The 23,163-nt window shown below is 32.1% G+C and overlaps 1 protein-coding gene across 1 annotated transcript in view; it reads left to right on the top strand.

Moving 5' to 3' along the window:
- SLC30A5 (solute carrier family 30 member 5) overlaps positions 1–23,163 on the top strand; it is a 47,341-nt gene that overhangs the window by 5,270 nt on the left and 18,908 nt on the right. Inside the window, exons 2-10 of the mRNA XM_074282369.1 lie at positions 7,248–7,370; positions 8,248–8,314; positions 10,466–10,551; positions 11,667–11,754; positions 17,771–17,858; positions 19,391–19,467; positions 20,088–20,258; positions 21,718–22,006; positions 22,743–22,951. Of these exons, the coding sequence (XP_074138470.1) occupies positions 7,248–7,370; positions 8,248–8,314; positions 10,466–10,551; positions 11,667–11,754; positions 17,771–17,858; positions 19,391–19,467; positions 20,088–20,258; positions 21,718–22,006; positions 22,743–22,951 (1,198 nt within the window). The remainder of the gene's footprint in view (positions 1–7,247; positions 7,371–8,247; positions 8,315–10,465; positions 10,552–11,666; positions 11,755–17,770; positions 17,859–19,390; positions 19,468–20,087; positions 20,259–21,717; positions 22,007–22,742; positions 22,952–23,163) is intronic.

The following is a 23,163-nucleotide window of genomic DNA, read 5'->3' as shown; positions in this document are numbered from 1 at the left end:
TCAGCAGAATAATTTCAGAAAGGCCTGCAGAGACTTATAAGAACTGATGCTAAGTGAAGTGAGTAGAAGCAAAAAACATTGTACACAGAAACAACAAAATTATGCAATGATTAATTGTAATGGACTTAGCTTTTTTCAACAATGAGGTGATTCAGGCCATCCTGAAAGAGGATTGTGGGGACTGAATGTGGATCATAACATAATATTTTAACCTCTTTTGTTGTTGTTTGCTTGTTTGTTTGTTTTCTCATTTCCCCCCCTTTTTTAAATCTGATTTTTCTTGTGCAATTTAAGGTAAATGTAGAACTGTGTTTAGAAGAATTGCACATGTTTAATCTATGTTGAATTACTTGCTGTTTAGGGGACAAAGGAGGTGGGGAATAAGGGAGAAAAATATGGAACACTAGGTTTTTCAAGCGTGAATGTTGAAAACTATATTTGCATATATTTTGAAAAATAAAAAGCCAATAGGGTGAAAAAAGAATATTAGTCTTTAAGAATATGTTCATTTCAGGAAAAGCTTGGAGTCATTAAAAAGTCTATATAGTTCCTCCACAGCAATCCAGTCTGCTCTCCAATATAGTTCTAAGTTCAACTTATTGTTTAGTGTCTATTCAAGACATATGAACTGATGGATGAACTCTATTGGATCTCCATCCTACTAAATATTGTAGTTTCAACAATTGCCATTCTTCATTTGCATGTTTTTTCAGGGTAGGTAATTATGTCAGATTTTTTTTTTGAATAAAGGAGATATTATAATGTTCTGAAGACTGATATAATCAATATAATGTCATTGGCAAAAAAGGAAGATCTAGAGGACTTCACCATTTCTCGGGAATTCTTCTTTCCTTTAGACTTTGTGCTAGTCCAGTCTCCAAAATAGTTAGGAAACACCATCAGCAAGCTTATATCTCCTAGTTTCATACCTGGCTAAATGTTAATTACAGGAACTAATAATGAAGAACTGCTGTCAATATTACCTCAGTTACATTTTTATGGAATCATATAATTTTGTACAAAAGAAATATGCATGAAGACACCTTAAAGAAGAGCCTTTAATATGAGATTTTTCTCTACTAAATCAAATTCGCTTTTATCGTCAACAAATTGTAAATACAGTAGAATCTTGTATACTCTATTCCCATCTAATGATCGACTGTGGAATATTGTTTGTTAAAGCTTTGCCAATTCCTTTCTCATACTTTCATCAAGGAAACCCCCAATTCATCTATAAATTATTCTCATAAAAATCTGTCTTTCACATTGGTAAAGGAAGTTCTTCATCAGGAGTCCTCAAAAGTCCAATCTTTCCCAAAAGACCCCCAGATTCTCCTAGTATTAGTGTATGGACAAAAGTGGGTATATGGATCATTAATCTATTTGTGATAATATTAAAGTACACATTTTTCTTGTTTTCCCCTCTTAAAAATACCTTGAAAATCAGTAACAACATTTCAGAATTGGCATCTCCAGTATGTACCTACACTGTGCTTGGTCTTTTTTTCTTTTTCTTTTTTTTTCTTTTAGCTTTCTCAATAGTATTTTATTTTTCTAAAGACCTGTAAAGATAGCTTTCAGCCTTCATTTTTGTAAGATTTTATGTTCCAGATTTTTTCTCCCTCCTTTACTTCCCCCCCTCCCCAAAGACAGTAAGCAATAGAATATATATGTTACACGTATGTAATACTTTTAAAACATATTTCCATGTTTGTCACCTTGTGGAAGAAAAATCAGAAGAAAAAAAAAAAACAGGGAAAAAAAAAAAGCAATCAAGAAAAAAAGCAAGGTGAAAATATTATCCCCATCGTTCTCCTCTGAATATGGATGGCTTTTTCCATCCCCAAGTCTTTTGAAATTGTTTTGAATCACATTGCTGAGAAGAACTAAGTCTATCATAGTTGATCATCATATAATTTTGCTGTTACTGTGTACAATGTTCTCCTGGTTCTGCTAGCTTCACTCAACATCAGTTCATGGAAGTCTTTGCAACCCTTTGTGCTTGGTCTTAATTGTTTCCCTAATTTTATTTCCTTTAGCGCCATTTCCATGTCTTTATGCAGAATATCCAAGTTGACCAGTTTAGCAACTAAAAATGCCCTCTGATGCTCTACCTTCCCTGCCTCTGATGATGAAAAATGTTATATAAAATTTCTATGAATCTTTCATATGTTTTCTTGTTCTCTTTTTCCAATTTTGACTTCAGATGCCTTTTAATGACTTGCTTAGTTATATCGCTTATACTAAGCTTTCTATAAACTTTTTTTACCCTTTACTGTTTATTTATCACTACTATTTATAATTTTCTGCCATCCTCCATAAACACAAATTGATATTCTAAACTGCCTTTAGCCTTCCTTTACTTCCATTTGGCAAGTAGATCATGTTTAGTGTTGAAGATGTTTCTGGACTCAAATCTCTTAATCTTTTTAATGCCTATTGGTATGTATCCATGCACTTTCTTTAGGACATGATTATAATTGGCATCTAGATCTGTTCCTCCAACCATTTCCCACTTTTTTTTTTTTTTTTTTTTTTTTTTTGCATTAGCCGCTAATTTAAATGGATCAGATTAGGTTTGCTTTAGTTGCATGTCATATCGTCTCATTTTTATTTTTTAAATTGTGTTTTAATCTTTGTCTCTAACAATTTTATAGTCTAGACATATACAAATATCTTATTCAGGAATGATTCCCACAATAGTAATAGTAACTTCTTTATCAAAACCTAAAATATAGAAATGAATATAATCATTTATTGAATTCCCTCCAACAATGAAGTCTATCCATACTATACTCCCTCCAGTATGACTCTTTTTTTTTTATCTACCATACAAGCTCCATTTAACATGTTGGCAGTGTTTTCTGCTTTTTCCTGACTTTCATTTTTTTTGTTTTTGTTTTTGTTTGTTTGTTTTTTTCTTTTGAGCCTGGGCTAAGTGACTTGCCTGGGGTCACAGAAGCTAGCTTCCAGTGTCTAACACCTAATTTTACTCAGGTCCTCTTGACTCCAGGACCAATGCTCTCTCCATTGTGCTACCTAACTGCCCCTCTCCTGAGATTTCAAGCGTACCAGTACAGCAGGTCAGCTGGCTATTATCTCTTGTTCCTGCCACATAGTCAGCTCATCTTTTCATTATCTTGACATTTTTTAGATTTTTTTCTTCAGAATTTATCATTGTATATGCATGCCTTATATTGCAACTACCACATGCTTCTCCACTTCCCTTTATTCAATACTCATTTTTATTATTTAGAGGTAATTGTATCCCACAATTTTCTGCCATTTTGCAACACCAGTAGACTGTTAGTATTAAAAAAGAATTGGTCTTGCTTTCCCAGGAAACTAGGGGCCCAAAAAGGAGCTTTACATTTACCAAAAAGCTATTCAGCTCACTCTTTCTTCCCTGTTCACCTCTATGATCACCTTGTTAGTCTGTACTTCCCTGTCCTAGACATACATATTGATGAAATTTTGCATAGCTGTCCAAATATTATTGAAATCTGAGTAATTGACAGTGTTATTTGGTTTTCCTGTATGAATGGACTGGTCAAATTCTTTTAGGAGCTTCTCTTCCCCTTATCCCCAATGTATATTATCAGAGGATCATTGAACAGAGTTATTTCTACTGTTATGTTTTCTAAAGAATTCCAAATGAGTTTAATATCTGAATGAGACAGATCAAGTTAAAAAAAAAAAAAACTTATCAGGTGGTATTTTGTTCTGTAAAATCAAATGATTTTTCATAATCAACAAACGATAAGCACAATGAGATCTTATATTCTATTTAAATATTGTTTGTGAAAATTCCCCCAAAATATACTCATTGACTATATACCTCCAATTTGTGAATAGATGGCACTTATAAAATTTTATAGATGAGAGAGTAGGCGTTTAGATGGTTTGTTTCTTCTGTTTTCTCAGGGTTTTTTTTTTATTACGTTTTGTTTTGTTTTGTTTTGTTTTGTTTTGTTTTGTTTTTTGGTGGTCGTTATTAACGTTTGAAATTCTTCCCCTCATTCAGATATCTTTTATTTTTGAATATACTCAAAACACAACTCTAGCACAGATCTTTTCTATATTCCCTTCATTTATTACAGATGATTTCTCCATTATTGTATTCTTTAGTGCCATTTCTAACTCCTCTAACGCTATTCAGTAATGTGGTTTTAGGGCCCAAGTCCATGATAGAGAAAGAATATATTAAGATGATTTTTTTGTTTTGTTTTGTAAATCCAATTCTCCATCTGTCTTCTGTTTATACAGCTCTTTCATTTTCATTCTCAAGAAGACTACTAAAGAAAATTCTTAAATCTGCTGACAGATGTAGTCTACATCTGAGTCCAGAAAAGCAGATTTATAAGATAACTTTTTTTTTTTGTCAAGGTAATTGGGGTTAAGTGACTTGCCCAGGGTCACACAGCTAAGAAGTATTAAGTGTCTGAGGTCAGATTTGAATTCTGGTCCTCCATCCACTACACCATCTAGCTGCATCATGGTCAGGCTATTTTTGATATACTCTGAACCCTTCTCAGAAGAATGATAGTATTTTGATATTGTAGGCTAGGCTAACCAAGAGAAAGTTGCTGCCCTTTGATAGTAAGCTTAATCTTACTCTTCTCTCATTGTGGAATATCAAGAGAAAAATATCACTCTCATCTCACAGTCCAAAGAAGTCACAGGGTTCTTATCTTATAAATCTGCTTTTCTGGACTCAGATGTAGACTACATTTGTCAGCAGATTTAAGAATTTTCTTTAGTAGTCTTCTTGCCACTTACAGTTAAGATAGCAGCTTAAACTACTTAGATTTCTTTTCTTTTTTTAATAACTTTTTATTTACAAGGCATATGCATGGGTACTTTTTCAGCATTGATTCTTGCAAAACCTTCTGCTTCAACTTTTCCCATCCTTTCCCCCACCCCCTCCCCTAGATGGCAGGTAATCCAATACATGTTAAATATGTTAAAGTATATGCTAAATACTATATATATATGTGTACATACACACACACACACACACACACACTTGTACAGTTACCTTGCTGCACAAGAAAAATTGGATTTAGGTAAAAATAATCTGAGAAGGAAAATAAAAATGCAAGTGGACAAAAACAGGAGTGGAAATGCTATGTTTTGTGGTCCACACTCATCTCCCAGAGTTCTTTCTCTGGGTGTAGTTCATTCTCTTCATTATTGAACAAGTAGAACTGGTTTGAATCATCTCATTGTTGAAGAGAGCCACGTCAATCAGAATTGATCATCATATAGTATTGTTGTTGAAGTATATAATGATCTCCTGGTCCTGCTTATTGACTCAGCATCAGTTCACGTGAGTCTCTCCAGCCCTTTCTGAAATCATCCTATTGGTCATTTCTTACAGAACAATAATATTCCATAACATTAACATACCACAATTTATTCAGCCATTCTCCAACTGATGGGCATCCTCTAAGTTTCTAGTTTCTGGCCACTACAAAAAGGGCTGCCACAAACATTGTTGCATGTGTGGGTCCCTTTCCCTTCCTTAATATCTCTTTGGGATATAGGCCCAATAGTAACACTGCTGGATCAAACGGTATGCACAGTTTGATAACTTTTTTGAGCATAGTTCCAAATTGTTCTACAGAATGGTTGGATTCGTCTACAATTCCATCAACAATGTATCAGTGTCCCAGTTTTCCCACATCCCCTCCAACATTTAGATTTCTTTTTGCCTAGCTTCTTTATCAGCCTTGGTCTTGATATTAACTCAGTAATTCCTTTGCTGCCATGTTTCATCCCTTCAAAATCTATTTCTTCAGGTGGTAAGGAGTCTGGGGCATTTTCTGTTTTTCAGCTCTCTAGTTTAGTAATTCTCAGAATATCTCACATTGATTTCTAGAATATGACCTCGGAAAGTACCTATTGTCACTTCAGAGTCCCATCAAGAAAATAACTATTTTTTAAAAGATAATAACTTTTTTTCTCAAAAAATCTTATCAAAAAATCCTCCAAATCTAAGCCTCAAAACAACTTCTACCTTAAGTTATAACTGTTCACCTCTTCCCATTGAAATCACAATTATTGTTACTATCTTATCTCATACTCCCTTTGGCTGGTTATCTTATCAAGATCTTTTCAATCATTCTTTTTCCTACTGTAGTTCAAAGTGTTTCTTCCATCTAACCTTTGAAAGTCTATGTAACTGAGGAATTCTATGAACCTGAATCCATCTGTTCCCAGCATATGGGTCCTGGACCCAGATTAACCCTAGTTTTGAGCATATAACTCCTAAGTAGTCCTATCCTAATTTACCCAATAAGCAGTTTCTTATTATTTAAGTGACTATACTGTATTGATTCTTTGATAATCCCCAGATTTTCATTTTCTAAATCTGTTTGCAAGATATTTTTTATGGGAATATTTTCGTTCAATGGAATTTTCTCCTCAACATAGACCTATAGGCCTAACAAAAAGTATGTCATGACTAAAACAATTATTTTAGTCTGATATTCTGTAACTAATGTAATACAACTAAAGTTTGATCCTATGGAACTTTTCTATGATAGAATTCGTTTTACTCATTTTGAAAAAATCTTTCTAAATAGTATATACATTTTGCTTTCACTTTAAAATGTACTAAATGCAATTGAATTTGCTCTTAGCAATAAGGGGTCATGAATGCAAGGATCAATTTCAGCTACGTTTTGGTTTATTGGGCTATTTAATCTTCTGATAAATGCCTGCAGATTACTCTTTGTTTAATTGTTGCAGCTCTCTGTATGTTTGCCTGTAACAATCCCTGTCTACTTCTAATTTGCAACTTTTAATTTCTTGTGAAATTAAAAACCTGATGGACTATTTTGGCTGCCTAAAGGCCTTTTTTTTTCTGTGTTATTCAGCTGGATTACTCAAAATTAATAAGCATTTATTATTTGATATACCTGCCCAGGCACTGAGAATACAAAGACAGAAATAAAACTTCTTGTCATTAAAGGGCTTATCATTTATCCAATAAGTAAGATGCAGATTCCTCTGATACCTTTTTTATAATGGGAAAGAGTTTGAGATTTTAATTTTTAAATATTTCCAAAATGCTGAGATGTAATAGGTATTTTTTAAATGTCAGAAAATTGTGAGATTACATTGCAACTATAACTTTTTGATAAAATACCCTTTTCTTGTATTGATTTCTCAGAATCTATTGTTTAAAGCTAAATGTCCTAATGACTTCAGAACACTAAAACTTATGTATCTTTCTTTTTCAGGTTCACTAAATATATTGTATTGCTATGTTTCACTAAGTTTCTGAAGGCTTTGGGACTTTTTGAATCATATGATCTCTTGAAAGCAGTTCACATTGTACAGTTCATCTTTATATTAAAACTAGGGTAAGCATATAGAATTTTCTCCCAACTTTTTATTTTGGTAGGAGATTCAGAGTAGACTATATTATTCAGTTTGCAAACCAGTTAGAGACTTAAAAAGTAATTGGTAAAGTTCAAAAAGTCTTCTACTTGAATTAATTCCTATAAGTTGAAAAATCCCTCTCCTTTTAAAAAAAAAAAAAAAAAAAAAAAAAAAAAAAGCAAAACTTTTTTTGTTTAAAGAAATGAGTTATTTTGCTAGAAGTCTTGTCAAAATAATTGACCCTTTGGGGGGGTCTAAATTGAAATGCCGTATCTTGTTATTGATAATAGAATGAATAGAAAATAAACATAAATCTTTCTGTTTTATTATTTCTCAGGAAAGATATTAGTCTAATTTTATTGTTTACATAGAATATTTTGATTAGCATGATTACATATATTTAATATATAACTAAATTTTTCTTACAAATTCTGTAATTAAAATGAATCCCTGTGTTACTTTGAGATGATATGCTGATGTATCTGCAGTAATTACGTAGCAAGTACCTGTACTCATTCCTACCTTCTGTTACATGCAGACTACAATACATAAATTGTTTTACATTATATTTGTTATTTTTACTTTAAGGGTACAAAGTATGGATTGTAAAGTCATGGTTGATTAAACCACTGACTTGAATAATTTGTAAACTGGTTTTTAAGGCCATCTAAAAAGCAAAATTCAAAAATTTTTTTGAGCAGTAACATAGAATCAGCAAAGCTCCCCATGATGACTAATTTGGAGAACAATAATACTCCTATGGATATATAAGTTTTGCTATGTTTGCTTAAAACCCATTCTTTTTTTCCTGAAACCTTCATGTCTACTGTGCTAATGTTTAAATATTTGCTTCAATAGGTCTGCATTTTTCATGGTTTTGTTTCAAAAACCATTTTCCTCTGGAAAAACTGTAACAAAACATCAGGTGAGTTGCTTGCAAAGTCATGTTGTGTTAGGGAAGCATTTCTATCTTGCCTCTCTGCCCGGTAATTTAGAATTTTTAAAAAAAGGTTCATTGTTTGCCTTATTTAAGGATTTCTATACTAAATGATTTAAGTAAAAAAAATAAAGATTTTAGACTCAACAAAATTTTGGCTGATAAAATTTTCTGAATAAATAAAACTAAGTATATATGGCACAAATTAAATTAATGTAGTAGACTTGAAAGATGCTAGGAGTTCAACTGAAGTTATTGTGTAAAGAATATTTAAACCTGGTAATTTTTGTACTTCCAAAATCTTCTATAATGAATTATGTTGCTGTTATTCAAGTCAAGGAAAGTTAATTCTGTTGTTCAAGATTAAAATTTCAAAAGTAAGGGTGCTGGAAGAAATAATAAAAAATGGGATGTATAAAAATGCAAAAAAGGAGTATAAAAGTTTTAATAAGATGTGCAAATTCTTTCAGTGATAATATTTATAAATTTAAGATATACATTTGACATTTTAAAATTCCATCTTAAAATGCCTTAATTCTATTTCTAGTGAAAAAAGCATTAGATTTGGGGGGGGGGGGAATTAGTTTTAAATCCTAGTTTTTCTACCATCTACATATAATTTAGAACAAAAAACTTAACCAGAACGAGCTTAATTTTTTTTTTCAAGCAAAAATCATCCTTCTCTTCCCTCTCTTCCTCTCCTCAAAAAAAAAAAAAAAAAAAAAAAAAAAAAAAAAATGCAAAACCTGTATTACAAACTTGTATAGTCAAACAAAACTAACTTAACCAGAACTCTGGGTTTATCACTTCTCTCAGGTATGTTTTATCATGAATTCTCAGGAATTCTTGTTGGTCACTATGTTGATCATTTCCCAGATTTCTATTGAGTGTGTCCATGCACATGCCCACATACTAGATGATTCATTTTATTTAATCAATGTTGCAAGTTTCTGGCCTGAGTTTGGGTCTGAGCAAGAGTAAATCATTTCTGGACTCTCCCCATAATGACAGCTTGGAAAGCTCTCCTGGCTCAGTGTGGCAGAATTATAGGTTCCCTTTTGATCTGGGATTTCTGCCCTAGTTATTCTCTGCAGGCTGGACTAGATATAGATACTGCAAGTGAGATCCTTTGTTCTGTAAGTTTGAGCAATATTGCTGCTACTACTGGCTTTTTAACTTCCTCTTTTCTTCATACACATAGTCCAGGGCCTCCTGGCCAATGAATGCTACTTCCCTATGTAAGTCCCTTTCTCATTTCAGTCAGAATCTATGATAGTATACAACAGAGACGATAGTTCATAACTGTCCTCATTACAATGACCCAGTATTTGAGTCTGGTATCTCCTATTGCCTTGGTGAACAGGCTTTATCTGGGGGCTTATAGACTTCATTTAAAAAAATAATAACTAACAGGCACTATCCTAAGCTCTTTATAATTATTATATCATTTGAGCCTTAGAACAACTTTAAGAGGTACATGCTATTATATTCTACTTTACAGATGAGGAACCTGAAACAAATATGATCTGTCCAATGTCATACAACTAATAAGTGTCTGAGATTGGATTTGAACTCAGGTTTTTGTGACTTTGAGTCTAATTATTGAACAATTTCTAAATTCTGATAGAATTTAGGGCTCCTGCAGTCTAACAAAGATGGTGTTTCCAACTTATAGTTCAACTTGCATTAAAGAGCATGATTGCAGTTCTTCCTCTTCCTCCTCTTTCTTCTTCTTTTCCTTTCCTTTGTAGCCTTCCTTCTCTTCTCCCTCCCCCTCTTTGGACAAAGTTATTCTAATATGTAGTAATTGACAAGAGAAAAAAGCCCTCATAAAATATTAAGTATAGCCACACTAACATTTGAACATTCTGGAAATTTTAACTATTCAAAATTCAGATATTCAAAAGAAAATTTTAAACTCTAACCAAAAATTATGAAAGTAAGACATATAGAAGGTTATCCATTACTCTAGAATGTGCTAAGTAGATAATCCTAATGTTTTTATTTACTTTGAGATTGTTATACTTTATCCATTTTAAACCTTTTCATTATTATTTTCTTATTTTTAATATGAAGTTTTGTGTTATCTTTATGGTTTCTATCATTGAAAATTTTAATTTTTCACATTTCTCTTTACAGTGGATCAAAATATTTAAACATGCTGTTGCTGGGTGCATTATTTCACTGTTATGGTTTTTTGGTCTCACTCTTTGTGGACCATTAAGGTAAATGTAAATTTTTTTTGCAAGTTTATTGTGTTAATATTAATATACTTGTTTTATATATCAATTTTATTTAACTCATTTTTATATCAAGCATTGATAAGTTTAGTTTAGGTAAAAAAAATTGTAATACTTTTCTTACAGTGAATTCAATTTAGGTATTTGTATATGTGTACTTTAATGGACTGATACTTTATAATGGAAGCCCTGCTCCATTTTTAATCTGTCATACTTGCTTGACAAAGTACCTCAGCCTTATCTTTGCTTTAAAAAAAAAATAAGATCTTTAAGGATTTTATTGATTGCAATTATCAGTTATCCATTTGATAGTTTCACAAAACGAATGTATGACTTACTAAAGTGTTAACATAATTACCCTAATAACTTTTTTTTAATTGGCACATATGTTTAAGACCTTGTTATAAGCAAATGAGTTAAGAGGACCCATAGTCTTCAGTTTACATAGGAGTGAAATTATTTTCTCATTTTCAGGTGCTTTCCTAGCCATTTCAAATATAAACACTACCTGATGGGGGACTGAAGTAAAGAAAAAAATTGAAAGACTCACTCCTAAATTTTTTTCATTTCCAAATTCATTCACTCTCAAAGAGAGGCTTCCAAATTATCAAAAAGTTGGTTGAAAGTTTTTTCCTTTGTTTTAGTTTTTTAGGTAGCAGCAACAAAAATATATAAACACACAAAAAAATTTTATTTAGGATTTTATTCCTCATATTTGTTTATTAGTCATTCATATTTGAGAATGTTTTTTAGGAAATTTTTTCTTAAATTTAAATCAGTGTTTTATGAAATAACGTAGCAACGTCTTTAAATGGTTTTTTATTCTCAAATAAAAGTACAATTAGTTACTTGAACTATTTGGACCACAATCACTAAAATACCTTTAAATACAATTTCCATGATTTGTGGAGAGTAAGAAAATTAGTGAGCAGTTAATAATCTACATAGTAATTAGTTGTGATATTTAAATTTTGAAAGATTTTTTTTTTTCTTATGAAAGCCAAAGAAAACTAGCTGATCCATTTTCCTAACCTGCCTCAATTCATATGTATTGAAAAGTTGTATAGGAAAGCCATTTAAATCACTTTTTGTTTTCATAGGACTTTGCTGCTCTTTGAACACAGTGATATTGTTGTCATCTCGCTACTAAATGTTTTGTTCACTAGTTCTGGAGGAGGACCAGCAAAGGTATTTTTTCCTCAGCTATCTCTTTATTTCAGAATTGAAATAATAAATGTAAATTTTGTCACTTGAGAGTTAAATAACAATTGCAGTCTTCTTTTCACCATTATCACTAATAAAATCTCTCAAAGTTCATATTTTAAAATTTTCATTTTATTTTCATTTTCAGGCTCTATATTCCTTCCTTTCCTTCCCCAACTCATTGAGAAAGCAAGAAATATGATACCTGTTATACATAAACAATTGTGGAAAACATTTCTGCATTAGTTGTGTTCACTTCCACCGTTATCATCCCACCACCTCCACCTCCAAGAAAATGCAGGAAAACTAGAGAGTGAAAAGTTTTGTTTCTGTCTCCAGTGTGAATTCATCAGTTCTCTTAACTGATAATAAAATAGCATTTTATGTCTTGAGTCCTTTGGAATTATGGTGGCTCATAATACTGATCAGAGTTACTGATCATAATACTATGATCAACTTCACAGTTGATTATCTTTACAATATTGCTATTGCTGTGAAGATTACATTAGTCCATATAGGTCTTAACAGATTTTTCTGAAATCAATCCCTTTCATCATTTCTTACAGCACAATATTATTGCATCATATTCATGTATCACAACTTGTTCATCCATTTCCCCACTGACTGGATAACACTTTCCAATCACAGTTCATATTTGAAGAGTATTTGATAGCTTTGATACTTCAAACATAACTAGTTAATATAGAAGCAAGTCCTTACTCTCTGTAGCAGTGTATCATTTGAAGATGTTTAACAAAATAATCTCCCCATTTGACAGACTTCCCCATTTCAAGTGATATTATTTATAAAAGTTATGAATTAAATATTAATAAATATTTATGAAATAATTTGTATATCATTATCTTATTAGATTTTAATATTTTAAAAATTGTCATTGCTAAATCCATTATTTCATTGGTGTGGGTAATTCCATTGTTATACTCCAGCCTGTCCAATTAATGATCTAGCCCCTGTGATCTAGGGGCTTTCACTTTTTCTTTCAACCTCTCAAGGCTTACTGATACATTTATTACTAAGGTTTCGGTTTGTTGGTTCTCAATTCTATGATTTGTTCAGTTCATTTCCCTCTTGATCCTGTCTTTGGCACTATCTTCTTTGCTACTTCTTGCTCACAGCTCATCAGATACATAGTCAGCTTACACTAACCTTGTGTCTTTTCTTTTATCCTTGGGTTACTTTTTAATTTTTAATAGTTATGGTGCTATTATATTCTCTTCAACCACGTAGTATTTTCATTATTCAGATGAATCCACGATCTCATCAACGTAGATATTCCTTTCCAGTAATGAAAACCATCTTCTCTTTCTTGATCTCTGATGCTCTGATCAGTCTTCCAGGAGAAAATCCCCCAGTGAGCTGCAAGCTCCCTGAGTTCATCAATGTTAAGTTTGTGTCAGTATAGATCGAAATATTTATAAAGAATTTGATTTAATATTCAAGATAACCATAAAGCAATATTGTTGGGATAGTTTTAAAAACGACATGTTCAATTTACTGTATTGTTGAAGGAGAAAACGAGTTGTATGAAATAGTTTCACCAATAATTCTTTTGTTACATGGAAATCTTTGCTTGTTTAGTGTTTTTCAAGTTTAGGGGGAAAAAAATACTAATTAAAAAAAAATGGAAAAGTAAAAAGAGCTCTCTGGATTTGGAATCTTGAGTTCCAGTCCATTCTCTGCCACCAACCATCTGACTATGAGTTGTCACTTAGGCCTTTGGAGCTTCAGTTTCCTCTTTTGGCAAATGTGGATAAAAACACTTCTGTTGCCTGTTTCACAGGGTTGATGAACATAAAACATTACTGCATATAAATATTTGTATAAACCTTTATAAATCAACAGTGGTGTAATCATTACGATCAATTTTTATTATTCCCCCTCTTTTGGTTGGTATATGTATGAATGGCATCTTTTCACCTCACTTTTTGCACACAAGTCATCTTTGGTGTCATACAGTAACCTATTTAGGCTGCATATGCCTTTTGGTTGTATTTTGAGTTATCAGAGCCCTTCAGTACTTGACTTTTGGGGTATTTCATAATTTATAGCAGTCTATTGGAAGAATATTAGAGTTTAAAGATAAGAATTTTGTTTAGAGAGGAACTTAGCATTATTGAATGGTTTTGCAGATACAAATTAGCTTACTCCCATTGCCAATTCTGAACCTAGTTCATTGTCCCTCTCCAATACCTGTGCAAAGTATATCAATAAGTGAACTCTGTCCATTTGCATATAAATAGTTATTCTTCATTCACTTACTTTCTACCAAGTGAACTGTTAGACTAAACTCATTTGAGTTTTGGTGGATCTCATTTAGCTATATATTTTCTGAACTTTGTGTCATTGCCATGGTTCTGCAAACTAGAAGAATTACACTTCTTTTGGGTTGTGTACTGGCCAGCTTCCATAATGGCAGCAAATTCTTCTCAGAATGTCTCCATTTTGTGCCCCTAGTGATTATCAGAGGATCATTGAACAATTTTTTCTTAATTGACTTGCATCTGTGAAGAAATCTTATATGTTTTTAACATATGTATGAGAAACACCTTGTTTAGAGAAGAAGAGAGAAGGTTGCATTTTGTTTTACTGAATCAGGTGCTTGTTTTACAGTTAAACATACTGTTTGTTTGGTTTTTTTCCTTTGTATCCTTCAGTCATTTGTGTGCTGGAGATGATTCACTGTATTACTTATGAAATTTTTCCTATCTCTACTCTCATATTTTTATCAATTATACTCTCAAAATATATTTAATTTCTTTTCCTGAAAATTTTAATAAGAAATAAGTAGGAAATGCGAGTCGATAGTTAATGATGCTCTCTGTCACCTTCTTTTAATGGTAGTTGAATATCTCACACATGTATTAAATTTAAATAAAATTCTTTCCTTAATGTAACTATGGCGATAGAGCAGCATTTCAAAATCCCCTGATTGTTAACATTAGTTGAGACTTAAAAATAGAAAAATAAATGTATGCTTTGCCAAAGGTGCTTGTCATTGTCATGTAGGATGCCCTAGGGAAGATCCAAATGTAATAAGTCTTCACTCTAGATAAATGATGCCTTTCAAATCTTCCTCTTGGCAAATAATATAGTGCTGATTACATCAAATTCCAGAACATTACAAGCCTTCCTCAATGAAGTCTCTGATTATTCAAGAGCTTAGTGGAATAATTCATATAGGAAAAAACTAAATAATTACAAAATGCTGCCCAGAATTGCATATACTTGTTATGGGTCCTGAAGTAAATGGATTTCTCAAAATTGAATAGGAAGAACACAATATAGATTAAATTTTGGAAATTGTATAGTGCTTGTAAAACTCCTTTCTAATGCAAAAATCCGTATTTTTAAATACGTTTTGTTGATAATTGTGTGTATCACTTGAAAGAGAGCAGTCTTCAAATAATAAATCATTTGTCATTCAAGGGGCAATGTAAGGACATATAATGGACATGGCTTTCAGTTCATTTCCAGGAATGATTTATGTGCAAAAAGTGACATAAAGCTATTATCCATGAATTATATATGACTGAAAAGGAGAAGAGGGCTATCACATAGGTGACAAGAACAAAGGGTGACAGTCCAAGTATTATGCAGTCTGTGATTTGCTCTGGCAAAGGGAAATACCTTCATTAGTAAAATCATATATTTATTGAAGTATTATTATCCAAAGTTTTTTTTACCCTTGTCATTTATAAACCTTTAAAATATCTTGAGGTTTGATCTTTAGACATAGCAAACCCCATATGATGACATTAAAATAACAAAATTAGCTACAGAGAGGAAATAACTGTTTTCCCAATATGGAAGGAATACCTGTCACTTTTTGGTCACTTATTATAACTTACTACCAAAAACAGTCAACATCAAATTAGAAGAAAAGGTAAAGGTGAGAAAATATATGTAGCATATATCTACAGCAGTTTCTGCTATTTTAATTTATTTTATCAAGTTGTTGATGCCAAAAAAAAAAACCTGCACAGCGGTTGGGAATGGGCAGAAGAAAAAACAGCAAGATGCATTACCAATCAACATTAATGTTTAAGAGTTTAGCTGTTTTTGTAGCAACTTTCAGGGAATCATTAAATCCATCATGCAGTTTTCCAAATGAAATTCAGATCAGTGTCTTCTTCCTCTTTACTGAGAAGGATTTTAAATATTCTGGGGCTTAGTAGAAATTACCACAATGTCATCCACAAACAAGAGCATTTGGAAAATGTCACCATTAATCAAGACACGAAGTTTTGTTTGGACTTTACAAAAGATATCTTTTCTGACACCTTAGGTGAATACTTTTCTCCCTCTTTAACAGGGATCAGTATCCACTGAATAACACATATGTCCTATTTTGTGATGTGATATATGATTGTTGATTTAAAAAAATTTTAACTCTTCATAGAATTTTTCTGTTTTTGTTCTCTGCCAAAGAATATTGATGTGCAGGCTTCATTGATCTTCAAGTTAGTCTGTTTACATTGATTGTGAGCCTTACAGATTGGGTTATGTGGCTTTATGATAATTCTTAATCATATTTACTAGATTAGCCCATTTCCCATTTTTATTAGAATCCAATTTCTAGAAAAATTATGATTTAGTAGTTGATCTTCTTGAAGTGGAACTCTGATTTCATAGGCAACATTTCATAGTGAGAAGAATGTTAGACTTTCAGTCAAGAAGAGTCATATTCTAATCTGCCTCCAACACTTACTGACTTTGTGACTGTGAAGCAATCATTTCAGTTCTCTGAGGCTTGTTCTCCTTAGCTATAAAATGAAGATGATAGCTGTGATACTTATCTTCCCAGTTACAAGCCTCCAAGGAGATAGTGCACATAAAGCACTTGGCAACCATAAAGCATTCAAGAAATGTCCACTTAAAATTAACTCAGCTAGTTTCCAGACAGGCACAGTTCAAGGCCTATGCTTTGGAAGCCTTGCCTGCATGTCTCTGCTTCTAACTTTCTGGACTTTGCCAGCATGCCTTAGTTGCCATCTTACCTTAAAGCTTCACTTCATCCTACTGTACATCCATCCACCTCTGCAGCATTCTTACCCTTTTCTCAGTTGCTAAGTCCCTGCCAAGCACTCCATTTTGAGTAGATACCCAGGCTAGCCAACCTTCATTTGCTTCCTGACTTTGCTTTGGGCTTCTGGATACTCTGTCCTTAGTTAGGTAATTCCCCTTCCCTTCTTTTCAGCTGTACCTCCCCCCCTTTTTTTTTTAAATTGTCTTTCCTTTTTAGAATATAAGTCCTTTGAGGGCAGGAATTCTTTTTGTTCCTGTTTGTTTCTCTTAACCCTTAGTGCTGTGCCTGATGCCTAGCAAGTACTTAATAAATGCACCTTGTTTTTTCTATGTATCCTTATACAAAATGAGTCTCTAGAACAAGATTTAAGTAAGAGTCTGGAATAAGGGGCCAGATTATGAATAGGTGTAATTATTTCACTTAATAGACACAATTTGATTTGAATTTGCAACTAAGTGAGCTACATGTTTCTTTTTGATCCAGGGATTGTGATGGGAAACAATGTTTTTACTATTCCTGTCATTATTTAAAACTTTCATTTATGTGTTTTTTACTTCAGTGCCATTAATTGCCTCCTTCCTTGTTTAGTAATGTCTATTAAATACTTATTACTGGATTAGGTAGGATTTTCCAATTATCAATTATATAACAGCTAGAAATTTCAGCTTGCATTAATTGAAGTGTGATAACATCATGACAACAAAGAAAAGGAAATTCTTATTTTTCTGCATTATGTGTTTTAGATGCCTCAAGATGTTCTTTTGAACCTAATGGGCCTCTTTGCTTTTATATGTTACCAGTGAAGATAAAATTTTAGATCATTATGTACTTACTTTTTTTCAGATATGAATTTTTACTTTGATAGCTTACAATTTCTTTTGCATCTTCAGAATATTTTTAACATTAGATTTGATAACCTGAGAACCTTCTAAAAACAAATAATCTTATTTTCAGACAAGAGGAGCTGCTTTTTTCATCGTTGCTGTGATCTGTTTGTTGTTTTTTGATAATGATGATCTTATGGCTAAAATTGCTGAACACCGTATCCTTTCATAAAAGAGTAAAATCAAGCCAAGATATTTTTGATACTGTAGTAGAAGAATGCCAGTGATAAAGGAAAAGTAGAGTATGATTAACACTGGTAACATTCACAAATGGAACAGAATAAAATTGCTTAATAATGAGTTGTTTCACAAAACTAAAAGATTTAGTTTAAAATAAATAATTTTTCCAGGATCATAGAACTTTCTGTAATGGCTAAATATTCTGAAATTGAAGGTAGTTGAAGTAGGAAAGTCTATAGAAAAATGGCATTTGTTCTTAAGTAATAGCAGCTGCTAGATCTATAACAAGAAGTAAACTATTGGACCCTCTTTAAATTAGCTTTATAAGCAGCATGTCTTTAGTTTGGCAAACATATTAAGTACCTGTTTTTTCTAGCATACTAGTGAGAAGTGACATAAGCCACAAACACTAAAACTACTCATTTCTTTCTCTGAAAAAGTTAATGCTTCATAAGGAAGGATACAAGATGTATGCAGATATGTAAAAACAATGTACAAGAGTAATTCCTAGGGGGTAGAAAGTGGCAATCAGTAAGTAATATGGTACAATAAAGAGTGCTGAATTTTGTATGAGAAAACTTGGGTTCAATTCCTGGCTTAGGCTGTGGATATCACTCTCACTTTGGGCAAATCACTTAATGTCTTTAGGTTTCTCTTTGTTCACTGTAAAGTGAAAGTATTCCATCTCTAAAATAAATTATCCTATGATTTGATTTAATAGTAAGATTGATTTATTGCCATATTGGTAAATGTTAGAACTTGTGAAAAATGAATGGTTGATAAAACTTGAATTAATTAGTTTTGTCTACTGCTAAAGAGAAGATTCTTCAAACTAAATTCATCTGAATATGGTCATAATTTCTGCTACTGGGGAGAGATTAAGGCTGGTAGACCACTTGAACTGAGGGAGTTTAGCCGCACTAGAGCTAAAGTCAATCAGGTTCTCCACAGTAAATCTAGTACTTAATAGGAATAACTTCAGGAGTAGAAAGCTCCCAGTCTATTTAAGGAGGAGTTAGTCTTCAGAAAAGGAACAGATCAGTGCTTCTGGACCAATCAATTAGTTGTGATATCTGGCCCTTTGAAGGGCCTCTGCAGTTTATTTGCAACTTGATTGTTTTCCCTAATAGTGTTATAGGGAATAATTAGGTTGCAAAAAAATGTCAAAATAAAATAAGATCCAAAAAAATCCTGTTTAGTCCATAGAATCACTGAGCAGCTGCTCCACACTAGATTTGTTTCCTTTTGTAGGCTAGCCTTGGAGCCAAAGACCTGCTTCTAATGATGATTACTAGGATTTCTTAAATGTTATTACCTCTATATCTTTGACATTTCGAGACTTTCTCAGCCTAAATGTTGGAGAAAAGACTTCATCCCTTGCAGAGTAGTTGGAAAGGAAAAACAAGATATTTTCTGTTTCAAATCCACATTAGCATTAGAGCTACCACTACTAATGAACAAATGTATGAATTGAAGATGTATTGTGTTTTCTTTAACTTGAATTCTTTAGCTGAAGGACATCATGATAGTGCTCTCACACATATGCTTTACACAGTCATTGCTTTCTTAGGTGTTGCAGATCACAAGGTAAGTCATTTTCCTTATACTTAAACTTCTGGAAATTTTTTTTTTATTTTTAAGATTGTGATATCTCTGAAATGAGTGTGTGCCTGTGATTGTCAGTATCTAGAATAAAGCCTGATTTTTAGTAATTTGATTCGGTTTAAATGGGTTTCTTAATAGTCAGAGATTTAGGCAATTTGATATTATCATTTCTCTTTTTCCCTTCCTAAATATCTAAGACTACAGCCATTTCTTACCTACAAAAGTGAATTCAAAATGACAAAATAAGTTATGTGTTGAATAGTGTCTTATTTGATTAGACATTTTTTGTTTACTTGTCAAATTTAAAGATAATAAATTGCTGTTACATTTTTGACAGGATTGATATCTCTAATTCAACACAATTCCATATTTGGATTTTTCATAATGGAACTTTTTTTATTATAATGCTATGATAATTTAAAAAATAAAGAGAATCTCATTGAAAATGGACCTCAAATCATGTATGTATTTTTAAGCAATAGATTTGGGATAGTAACAAAGTTTGCAAGAACAGTTTACCAGTTCCTTCTAACATAATTTTTTTATCTGTTAATATTAGATCCTATGTACTTCTTTTAAGAATTTTATCATTTTATTAACAGGGTGGAGTATTGTTGCTCGTATTGGCTTTGTGTTGTAAAGTTGGTTTTCATACAGCTTCCAGAAAGCTCTCTCTAGATGTGGGTGGAGGCAAACGTCTTCAAGCCTTATCCCATCTCGTTTCTGTGCTGCTTTTGTGCCCATGGGTCATCATCCTTTCTGTGACAACTGAGGTAATAGCAAAAAGTAATTTTAGCAATAAGTGAACATTTGAATTACTGTTCACTCACAGATACATTGTTTTAATTATTTATAAATAGCATAAAACTTTGCTTTTCCCTAAAGTCAAGAATGTTCATACATACAGATTTACAAAATGCTTTACGTAAATTCTCATCTGTTTACATTATTTCCTTCTCTATATATGTCCATAATGATTGGATTTTTTTTTCTCAATAGTATTTTATTTTTCCATATACATATAAAAAAAGTTTTCAACATTCATTTTTGTAAGATTTTGTGTTTCATATTTTGTCTCCCTCCCCAAGATAGCAAACAATTTGATATAGGTTATATTGTATGTATAATTCTTTCTAATATATTTCCATATTTGTCATGTATAAGAAAAATCAAGCCAAAAGGGAAAAAACACAGCTAAGGAAAAACAAAATACTCCTCAATTCCTCCTACTCACCCCCATCCCTAAAAAGGTAAAAATACTGTGTTTGATCCACATTCAGTCTCCATAGTTCTTTTTCTGGATGTGGATAGTATTTTTCTATTTCAAGTCTATTGGAATTGTCTTGGATGAAAAGAGTTAAATCTGTCATAGTTGATCATCACATAATCTTGCTGTTATTGTGTACAATGTTCTCTTGATTCTGCTCACTTCACTCAGCATCAGTTCATGTAAAATTTTACCAGGCTTTTCTGAAGTCAGTATGCTCATTATTTCTTATAGAACAATAATAATCTATTACATTTATATACCATAACTTAGCCAATCCCCAACTGATGGGCATTCACTCAATTTCCAATTCCTTGCCAATACAAAAAGAATTGCTACGTACATTTTTGTGGGTACTTTGCCCTCTTTTATGATCTCTTTGGGATATAGACCCAGTAGTGAGACTTTAGGAACAAAAGTATACAGTTTTATAGCCCTTTGGGCATAGTTCCAAATTGTTCTCCAGAATAGGTGTATCATTTCACAACTCTACCAATAAATAATACATTAGTGTCCCAGTTTTGCCACATCTCTTCCCACATTTATCATTATCTTTTCCTGAATGATCAAATTCTTATTTGTTTTTTGTATCTTCACATTTTCATGTTCTTTTTAGATGGTAGGATTATGATTGTTTAGAATTTGAAACAATATTCTAGAAAATGCATTAAGAATTAAATATAGTACTTAAATATTATATTCTTTTGATCCAGGAGATTGTAGGATATATTTAAATCCTGAATTTGAAAACAAAAAAACAAAAAAGTCAATATCAAATGGTATTGACTCCCCAAATATTGGGGAGAAATGTGCAGATACAGTACATTTTAACATTCACACTTGGTCATCTCTATCTCCTTACTTGGACCAAAGAATGTTAATTTTACACCTCAAAAGCATTAGCACATTAAAAATTATTTGCATAATATATCCTTCACTAGTAGGAATTCCTTCTTTTTTTCTAGAGTAAAGTAGAATCTTGGTCTTCTCTCATCATGCCTTTCACAACAGTTATCTTTTTTGTTGTGGTCCTGGATTTCTATGTGGATTCCATCTGTTCGGTCAAAATGGAAGTTTCCAAGAGTGCTCGCTTTGGATCTTTTCTTATTTGTATGAGTGCTCTACTTTTTGGAAATTTTTGGACACATCCAATTACAGACCAACTTCGAGCTATGAATAAACCAGCACATCAAGAGAGCACTGAACATGTTCTTTCTGGAGGAGTAGTAGTGAGTGCTATATTCTTCATTTTGTGTAAGGATCTTATTTTATTCCTTCATTTTCTACTTGTTTAAGATGAAAAAGATTGATTTGTTATTGAGAAAACTGGGGAAGAGTGACAATACCAATTAATTAAAAGCATGAAAGAAAAATTAAGAACTGCCCTGAGGTATTGATTTTTGCTAATAAGTGCTTTCTGTATAATACTGTTTTGCTTTGTGGTTCACTTTTTTGATCGTGGTGATCAAATTATTTTCTACTGGAATTTTTCTTATGTTAAACATATTAAAAATATAATTAAATCTAATATATGTATGCATGTTTATACAGTTATGCTGCACAAGAAAAATCAAATCAAAAAAGGGGGGAAATGAGAAAAAAAAAAAACAACAAAATGCAATCAAACAACAAAAAAAGTGAAAATGCTATATTGTGATCCACACTACCCTCAGTCCTCTCTGTGGGTGTAGATGGCTTTCTTCATCACAAGGTCATTGAAACTGGCCTCAGTCATTGTTGAAAAGAGCCATGTCCATCAGAATTGATCTTAGTATAATCTTCTTGTTGCCATGTACAAGGATCTGGTTCTGCTCATTTTACTTAGCATCAGTTAATGTTAGTAGTTGGCTTCTGTAAGCATTGACTATTTGAATATTTTCCTGGAGGAAATTAATTAAAGTAAACAAAAGACTTCAATAAAAATTTGTTTAAAACAAAAGGAAATAATTGTAATTCAAAGCTGTTTTGTGATTTTTTTTTTTCTTTGTAGCTGCTAACATACTAGCTTCTCCCTCTAAGAGAGGACAGAAAGGTACTCTTGTTGGCTATTCTCCTGAAGGAACTCCTCTATATAACTTCATGGGTGATGCTTTACAACACAGCTCTCAGTCAGTCCCTAGATTTATTAAGGAATCATTGAAACAAATACTTGAAGAGAGTGATTCTAGACACATTTTTTACTTCTTGTGCCTGAATCTGGTAAGATTTTTTTAATAGAATAATCTAATTTTAAAGCTTATTAGTCTTTTAATAGGAATTTTTATTTAATTGTCATATTACCAATTTTAACATATTTAGGAACTTGAAGAGAAAATAAAGATCACACATTAAAATTTGGTGTGAGAATTTAGTACGTATCAAATCTTATGTATTTAACATTTCTAGCTAGAGTGACTTTTTAGCATACTTTT

The sequence above is a fragment of the Sminthopsis crassicaudata genome, chromosome 1 (genome assembly GCF_048593235.1).
Source record: "Sminthopsis crassicaudata isolate SCR6 chromosome 1, ASM4859323v1, whole genome shotgun sequence".
Taxonomy (NCBI): Eukaryota; Metazoa; Chordata; class Mammalia; order Dasyuromorphia; family Dasyuridae; genus Sminthopsis; species Sminthopsis crassicaudata.
Note: the sequence above shows the minus strand (reverse complement) of the source record. Positions and strands in the feature narration are given on the sequence as shown.